This window comes from Castanea sativa, chromosome 7 (assembly GCF_040712315.1).
Source record: "Castanea sativa cultivar Marrone di Chiusa Pesio chromosome 7, ASM4071231v1".
Taxonomy (NCBI): Eukaryota; Viridiplantae; Streptophyta; class Magnoliopsida; order Fagales; family Fagaceae; genus Castanea; species Castanea sativa.
In genome coordinates this window covers 15337875-15347248 of record NC_134019.1, presented here as the reverse complement: position 1 = coordinate 15347248, position 9374 = coordinate 15337875, and the positions used below count along the sequence as shown (strand labels likewise).

The 9374-nt window shown below is 31.5% G+C and overlaps 1 protein-coding gene across 1 annotated transcript; it reads right to left on the bottom strand.

Moving 5' to 3' along the window:
* Window positions 1-2306: 2306 nt before the first annotated feature.
* Window positions 2307-9068, bottom strand: LOC142644032 (WAT1-related protein At1g25270-like). The gene is made up of 7 exons (XM_075818721.1): window positions 8874-9068; window positions 8551-8613; window positions 7380-7496; window positions 5621-5879; window positions 5349-5507; window positions 4503-4651; window positions 2307-2553 (listed from the first exon to the last, which is right to left on the bottom strand). The coding sequence occupies exons 1-7, from the start codon at window positions 9065-9067 to the stop codon at window positions 2307-2309; spliced, it is 1188 nt and encodes a 395-aa protein (XP_075674836.1). The 5' UTR covers window position 9068.
* Window positions 9069-9374: the final 306 nt, after the last annotated feature.

The following is a 9374-nucleotide window of genomic DNA, read 5'->3' as shown; positions in this document are numbered from 1 at the left end:
ATGACTTATGGAAAGGTCAAATAACTTTTTTATAATTCTTTAAATGTGGGGGGTCTTCTTAAAAAGAAGGTGGCTTATTTAAAGAGGTTTTGATTGAGATACAAAACAATGATATGAGAAATATGTTACCTATTTCTAAATGTGTAATTACCAAGTAAGTGTCTTGGTAGTATACATAGTTATGGTAGGTCTTGACATATTCTTCTTAGGCATATTACCATGAGGCAGTTGCTCTCAAATGGAAGTTGTTCTAAATTATAAAACAGATCTGTAATAAGTTGTTTGAGTGGAGAGCAAGTAAACTGCTCATCGAGGGGAATGAGGTTAAAGCGTATGACCTAAAGGACCCATGACGGTAATCCCACCTAGTTGACTGGAGATCCCAAGATCTAGGTTTTCAAAGGGACAACAAAATTGTGGAGACTAGTTTTTATCACTATAGAGATTACATCTCTTTCTCTCTCTCTCTCTCTCTCTCTCTCTCTCTCTCTCTCTCTCTCTCTCTCTCTCTCATTCTTATGATGAAATAATGATGTCTGTAAGCAATGTTCAGGGTAAGTTTTGCTTTTCATGATTCTTATATCTTAGAATTCCGAGTGGGGTATAGTAAGATCCTCTTAATAAGAATCACCTATATGAGTGTGAAGTGGGCCGCTTTCATGAGAGTTTCTAGGTTGAATTCTCTAAAGCACTTCATGAATTTACCAAGATATGTTCAGGACCGAAATGAACACAACTATAAGAACGAAATATGTTTGAAAAGAAGCTGTGTGAATTCTATTGTCTTGGTATACACAAATAGCTGAACAATTCAAGACATCATGTTTAATGGTTAGCTAGTATATCCGATAATCTTTCACAAAGGAAAGTTCAAAACCACAAGGTACTTCTCTTGATATAGTAACTTTTCTTCTACTCACTCTGTGTCTGCATCATCATTTGCATTGTGTTTATCAATTTCTATTCATGTGGGGGATTGTTGGAAAAATGACATAGAGTGAATAAGAAATTGATGTTTTCTATGTTCACTTGAAGATGTTATTAAAAGTGGTAAAAATCTGAAGTCCCACATAGAAAAGGAAAGAGATAATATACGAGTTTATATGCTCATGAGTTGGACATTAGGTTGGGCTTTTGGCATATGTGGACTGGGCCTACTTGTCCAAATAATAATATTTTAAGTCAATTAGTCTGTGCACAGCAGTTATTACTGAAACAGAGTACCTGTTCAGTAACGAATAATTTTTGATAGTCCCTCATTCATAAAAAACAATTTTTTTTTCTCAAAAAACTCTCCAAGTGAGAGAAAGAGACATTGAGTAGTTTGCAGAGCACAACCTTGTGTGCTTCATTTTCGTGCTATAAATAATTTTATCCTGAGAGGTAGACGTTCGTGAGTCTCAAAGCACCACAATGATTGTGTGAGGGGCGAAATCTGCTTTAAGGAGATTGTGTCAAACACAATACTTGATCTGAATTGTTCATCCTTCACGCATTTGGTCTGTAAGTTTTTTATTATTGCAAATTTCTCTTTATATATATATATATATTTTTTTTTTTTCAGTATTTGTTTATTGTTTTTGCCTATCACATCTATTTGTGTTATTACTTATTCTTAGATTTGTGTATTGTTCCTTTTGCTTTATCACAAAAGTAAATTATTGAAATATATCCAACAGTCTTAAAGCAATTACACTAAGTGGAGGTTTAAGTTGGAAGGCACATATTTTATGCATGACAGCATGTCAAATTAAGTTTATGACTAAGAGGACGTATTACAAACTAGTAGGAGTGTTGGATATTTTGTATATCCAAGTCGATTGTAATACATCACTTTAGTAGTGAAAGAGTGTTATTATCTCTTCAGAAGAGATAATGAGAAAGAAACAATTGAAAATCAATTGGAAAAGTACATTTATGGTGGCTAACGAATGTCTGGCGAGATTTTTGGTTGACCGAGTGTCTACCAAATGTCTAACAAGAGTTTGTCCAAAACTCTATATACACTCGATTGACCAATTGCCTAACAAGTTTATACAAATATTGCGGTTTTCGGCAGAATTTTTACCAAGAGTTCTAAAACTTGATATTTAAGCATCTTGGAACATTGGGAGATTATTTCTAACTGTTTTTAGCAGTAAGAGCTTTTTTTTTTTTGGTATCATTTACGAGAAAAACCAACTTGTAGTATCTGTCTCCTCCATCTCAATTTCGGGTCTCTAAATCTAAATGACAAATGTGAGTCATTTTTTAGTTCTTCTTGTATTGCGTTCCTATTATTTCATTTCATTTTCTTCAAATCTCCTTTATGATGAATCTCCATCAATAGCTACGCTTAATGTTGTAAGGCCATTCGAGCTAATATTTTTAATGCTTTCATTGTTGCCATAGTTGTTATTATTTATTGCAGAAGCGGTAGCAATCTCACTCGATTGAGATTGAAATTCTTGGGAGCTTTTTGATGACTCTGGCTGATCTATCATCTTCATTTCCCTGCTTTTACCCCACAACACCATGTACAACCCGCACACGATCAAAGCCGCTCCTAGTATACTGTCATTTGAAAACATAAAAGTGCTAATGTAAGAATTTATCGTTTTTTTATTTTTTTATTTTTTTTGAGATTAAAGCTTTTACAAGTTTTGCATAATCTACAATAATTCAACGAACGCAGCAATCAACATTTACTAAAAGAGGCCACTACCCCTTTTAGCCAAAACTTATTTACTCTCCAGTTTTAACTATAAATAAATCGAGCATGTTGACCAAAGATTATGTTCATTATAAATTGTTCGTATCCACTTACAAACATTTGGGTTGAAATTTGGTTCATAAAAAAATATGGGTCGGTTGTATTCTATCTCAAGGCCAAGTTGGGACAACATGTTAGTCCTTTCCCTACTCTGCCTTTGTGAACCAAGAGGTCATTCTTTCATTTGAAACATTGGCTATGTTTCAGGAGAGATCCCATCTGCTTAGAAATAGGACTATCATTGATCAATGGGTATCTAAGGAAGATGCTACTTGGTTCAATTTGCATACACTCTGCAGCTAGTTTCCACACCTTATGGACATGGTGTTTTAAGGAGGGCGGTATGTTACAAACCTTTCAAGCTGCCCTAATATATACCTTTATGCCTTAATGGATGTTGTTATGATCCTATTGGTGATGTTTTTGTTGCATTATGTTACCGCATTGTGCTGTTAATGCTGCATGACGTTATTGCATTATGTATAATGCTATGGTAGTGAGACTGTCACTACTAGGTGTGCTGATTATGACAATTGCCAACTGATACTGATGGAACAGTTGCAAGCAACCTTGGGCCAACGGCTAGTTACCAATACAAATTCTTATGTACTTGTGAGGACCTTAAGGTTTTTATTGCTAGATATTAAGGTTAGTGTATAACATTTTTGGCTTAGCTCCATGTGTTTTGTTTAGTGTCTATGCATAATTGATAGGGTGTTTGGTTGTTGTAGGATGTTATGCTAGCTGCCCCAACTGGTTAGAAGACTTGGTTGAGCAAAGCATCTCCCCCTTTGCAATTCACATTTGTAAATGGCATGCTAGCCATGTATGACCATTAATAATAAATAAATAAAAAAGAAGTCTCTTTCATCTCTTATTTCCCAATCGTCTCCCTATTCTCCCATTTATTCTTAGGAGGCATGGCTCCTTTGAAGTTAGCCATTAACCTACAGCTAGCTAGTCACTCATCCGGAACCTTAACAGCATTCCAGCCCTACCTTGCTACTTAAGTTAACACTTCTATTGAGGAAAATCTTCGTTTCAGTTACTTGAACTTCAGAAAATTTTGAAGAAAGCATTGGAAGCGCTGAAGAAAAATTTCTGGGTTGAAATCTTAGTTGAAAGTGTTTGTTATGTCAGCTCCAAAAGGAAAAATTGAATGTGAAAACAAAATAAAATAAAATTAGTAACTTTATATCCATATACTTTATAGGATGCTCTTAATTTTCGGGATAACCACTTACGAACTAAGGTGTAACCTAAAATTAATCTTTTATATTAGTGGACAACTCTGGACTTACCTTATTGGATTGATTTGTTTTTTCTTTGAGAATCTTATTGCAATATTGAAATTGAATGCGAAAGAATAATAGTATAAATTAGTAACTTTAATCTAGATATACTTTATAGGATCTTAATTTTCAGGCTAACCAATTATTAATTATCTTCTCCGGAAAAAAAAAAAAAAAAACTAGGGGTAAGTTATAAATACTCAAAAGTAGTATTTGAGTACTCGCTATATATATGATTCAAAATTCAAGGTGGAGGGAGAGATGGACAGAGGGGATAAATTGTAGGATTTTTGAAAATTCAAATATAAATTGAACAACTAAAAGTTTAAGATTTACTTTGTTTGGAATTATGTATTCCCCTTTTTTTTTTTTTTTTTTTTGCTAAGACAAAAAAAAATTAATTTTTTATAAGTCATTTATTGCTTTAATATATTTAGAAGTTGTTGGAAAATATATACCTTCCCAGGTGCAGCTCTTCCTCCAGTACTAAAGATCCTACGAGTGCTACGATTAAGAGCGAAAGAGGATTAAAAATTGAGACAAACATTGGACCTCTTGCTTGTATACACCAAGCAATTACAGCCACCATTCCAGAACATACAATCCCCTACAAGTCAAGAACCAAAACAAATTCCAAAACTGTCAAAGATTCTTCTAAATTTAGGTTTATATATAGCAATGAAAAAAAAAAAAAAATCAAATTCGAGGTTACACCTACAAATTAAGTTGGGTAAAAGATTCCCAAACATAAATTTAAAAACGTAAGCATTAAATTCTATAGTTTTAAAAATAATAATATGGTTTAATTTGCTACTTTTGAAACAATATGATTTAATTTGTTACACCCCTAAATTATAAGGTTTAAAAAGTAATTTACCTAGTAATATATTTATTAGATATGTTCACAAAGGTTTTGTGATATATATAGTTTTTTAGTTTCAACAATGATATTTTTTAGAAAATGAGTCATTTTTCAAGAAGCATTTTTTATAAAACTATCTCATTTTTTAATGTTTGGTAGCAATTTTAAATAAGTTGAAAAACAACCTCCTAATTTCTCTTATTTAGCCTGCTATGAGATCGAGTTATTTTCCAAAAAAATTTAATGGAAAACAATCTCTAAAAATAAGTCATATTTTTTATGTTAACAAAAAATAATTTTCTTTTGATTCATCTTTTTTTATGCTACCAAATATTGAAAAACAAGAAAAACTATCTTTACACCAAATTTTTTATCGAAATAAATGGAGCTGTAGTGTAAAATCCTCTAGTCTAGTGTATATAAAAAATGAAGGATGAAGTACCGAATAAGCTGCAGTAAGGAGCCTAAGATCCCAACTCAATTTCCACTCACTCCAATCCCTTTCAGTGCATAAGGCAAAAACAATAGACTGCAAGAAACTCATTGTACATATGAGAGCTGTGACTGAATAAAGGCATGGATATCTTTCATTCATTTTTGCCTGTCCTCAAAAACAACAGCAACATAGTTATAAAAATATAAATTAGAAAATTGCATGGGCATTAATTAATATTTAATTATTGTAAAATGATAGTAATTGGAATTCTGACCTACCTGGATTATCAACCACAGTGCATAGGATAAACTGCTGGCTAAACATAATAGGGCACCGATTACATGGCGATTAGAGCCTGGGTGTGATGGTGCCACGTGTTGTTGATGATGATCATGATGTAAAAGGTCAACATGCGTTGACCACAACTCAATTTTCACACCTCTGTATAAAGTGAATAGCATTGCTCCTCCTGTTCCTATCACTGTCCCCGCAATCTTCATAATCCCACCCAATGTTCCTAGTGCTGGCTTTTCCAACCTGATAATCAATATCAAATTAATTGAAATTCAAACATTTACTTTAACCCTAATAAGGGTGATTGGTTATGTTGTTATTAAAAAAACCGTTCTCGATTCAAAACTCTTAATCCTTATTTTGTGGTCACTACATCGGATTTACTTAATTATTTTTGTAAATAACTGTTGTATGGGACTTACAGAGTTAGGATTTCATTTTAAAGGACTCAAATCTAATATTTTACAAGTACTAGTTGCAGAGTTAAGATTTGATTTCAAGGAATAAAAATAATATCAAAATTTTGAAAATTTTATTTTATAACTATTCCTAGATTTTATCGCTTATTAATAGTTTTCAAAAAAAAAAAAAAAATTATATAAAGAACATATTACAAACTTCTCTTCACTTATTATATTTCTTTTTTCATTACCTCTTTCCTCGAAAATAAAATTAACAAAAGCTTTGAGGGTTTGATATAGAGTAAGGTAATTATTTTGCAAAATGAATAAGTATTATAATACAAAAATTAATGAAATAACTATACTATTCTTCTGTTTGGTGACACACAAATAAATACCTAAATCTGTAATCCACAATTTAGTTGTAATATGATAAGATGGTGGAATGAAATGATATTTCAATGAAATTTTATAAATATAATATTCCAATCAAAGTTCCTAAATATAATTTTGTTTGTAAATTTATATTTACTCTTTTTCCCGTCCAGTGAAGTATCTTATTAGGTATAAATTGAGAATCTGTATAATTACTATTACTTTGTTCAAAATTATCTCAAATTTTTTTTTTAAAAGCATATCTTATTTGTTCATTAAAGTCTAAATTCACTTGCTTTTTTTTTTTTTTTTGAGAATGTAAATTCACTTGCTTGAATATCATGATATCATATAAAAGATATTTTTTACGCATTTATTTAAAAAAATTAATCCAACCATCTAAAAAAAAGAAGAAAAAAATAATTGAAATGAAGACTAATAATTGAAAGTTTGAAACCATATTTATTAGTGTTCATTTCAATTATTTTTGTGCAGTAGCAGAAAAAAATAAAAAATAAAAATAAAAAATAAAAAAAGAGAGAGGAGAAAACACGCTGAAAAAGACGCAGACGCACATAAGTTGGATCCAAACGCCACCGAAAAATACAATGTGCCAAACTACCGATTGTGTCCTAAACTTTTTATTTTTTATTTTTTATTTTTTTCTTTCCAAAGATTGTATTAACATTAAGTAGAAATTTTTGAAAATTACTGTTGGGCTTTATAAGAAGTCTAATAAGTTAAGTATATATCATATATTAGAGTAAGTTTGAAGTTTAGTACCCGACAGATGTTATGAGGTCATAAAAAATTATGAGGTCATAAAAGATTTGTACATCTTTGATAAACTCGGTAAGATTAAACCAGAAATATTTATTTTTTATTTTAAAGAATAATTATTGCTTATAAATAGCTATTTGGCTATACCTTTACTGCCATATATTAGAGTAAGTTTGAAGTTTAGTACCCGACAGATGTTGCTAGAACGAAGGTAATGGCTGGATTGAGATTACTCATGGCGACAGCAAACGTTGCTGATGTGAAGGCAAAGCTCTCAAAATATAGATTCTGAGCCAATGTCCCCCTGCAATTGAACACATATTATAAATTAATATTCCTGGTGGCTGGTTTCAACTTTGGCCCGAGTTCCTCTTCATTGCAGTATATATAAACAAATAAAATTTATTTGATTTAAATTTACGTTAAAATATAATTCTATACAAATTTTACATCTCCTAATATCCTTTTTATTAAATACAATTTTATGATGTGATACTTTGTATAATTGAAATTTTCAAGTTTGATTTGGTGGTGAATCTGAATTAAAATCCTTATTATTCCATCCGCAGCATTGTTTCCTTAGAACTGTTTTGAGTTATAATATTATCGGTGTTGAAATATTAGTGGTTTTGTTGAAATATGCTGCTCTAACACATTTTCTAATTTATGGGTATCATTATTAGGATTTGGTAATTTCCTTTTCAACGTTAAATTAGTAATCACGTTTATGTTGTTTTGCAAGGAAAAATAAACTAGTAACATCAAAAAATTCCTTCGAATATGAATATATTTTTTTTCATTTAACTTTTTTTTTAGAAGAAAATCTAATTTAATTTAGGTATATGTGTGCGAAGTTTTCTCTTAAAAACTTGTAGAGTGGCCATCACCATGCCAAAGATGTGCGATGATATTTTTTTCATTTAACTTGAAAAGTGAATAGTTTTGCCCTAAAGGTTAGGTGACTGACTTCCAATCTAGGTGAGATGGTCTAAAATTTGGATTAATTTTTCACTGGAAAGGACTAAGCTTGCCTTTTTTCTTTTCTTTTTTCTTTATTTTTTTTTTTAATGTTTGGGTGTTGGAAATTATATTTCGTTCATTCTCATTTTCAAGATATAGTTGTTAGATTAAGCTTTTCTAATTTTTATAAAAATTGAGGATAATTACCCCCATATAATGCCTTTATTTTTAAGAGAGAAGGAAGATGTGATATTTCAATTAGTTCTCCACCATGATTTTTTTCAGATACAATAGGATTAATCTCACAATTTATATATTACATTTTAACTTGTTATGGCTCAGCAAAAATTTGGCTTCCAGCCAATTACAATGTTGAGAGTATCATGTCTGAAACTTACCCAAGTAACCCACAAAGAAAAGCCTGGAAAATGACTACCCATGTTAGTTTTGGCCTGGTCTTCCTGCAAAAGTTGTAAACAACAATCATTAATGGGATTACATTGGCATAAAATATAGCTTCCATTTTTCCTCTTCCCTATGTTTTTATTTTCGTAGGTTACAGATTACATTAACAAAAGGTAAAATCATTAGAAGGCATATCTTAAAATGCCAAAAACATTTTGAACAAGTAGATATATCATCAAAGTAGAATGCAATATTTATTTAATGGGATTTTTGTACCAAAGAAATAGCTTTTATATATGTATTTGAAGAACAACACCTTCCAAAGATGAGAGCAAGAGGAACCATGAAGGCAGTGGCAAACAACATACGGTAGGCAATAAGGATCCTCAAATTCACTCCATTTTCTGATACAAGTTTGTATAGTATATTCATCCCTGCATATACAATCTGAACTACTACCATTAACATCCCTGGCTTCGAGCTTTGTATCACATTACATAGGTACCCCATCTTTTGCATATATTGTATAGTACTTTGAGAGAGAGAGAGAGAGAGAGAGAGAGAGAGAGCAATTTGGATATCTAAGGCTTAGCTGTTATAGAGATCGAGAGGCCTGATTCATGCGGTGCATGCTATGCCCTCACGTCACTTCAGGTCCACTTAGCGTCCACGTATGGCTGCCAAAAGACACGTAAGAGAATCTTCCTTGGACTCAAAGTATTCCATCGCTCATGTTATAGTGGAAGCACAAATTGACAGATCTTGAAACAGCCTTTTTGTCTAATTTTATCGTTGCCTTGGAAATAAAGGAAAAGCA

Coding starts and splice junctions, on each gene's coding strand:
- LOC142644032 (XM_075818721.1), bottom strand. CDS start 9,067: ATGGGGTACCTATGTAATGTGATACAAAGCTCGAAGCCAGGGATGTTA. Junction 8,614..8,873: donor CTTGCTCTCATCTTTGGAAG/GTGTTGTTCTTC, acceptor CAACTTTTGCAG/GAAGACCAGGCCAAAACTAA. Junction 7,497..8,550: donor TTTCTTTGTGGGTTACTTGG/GTAAGTTTCAGA, acceptor GTTCAATTGCAG/GGGGACATTGGCTCAGAATC.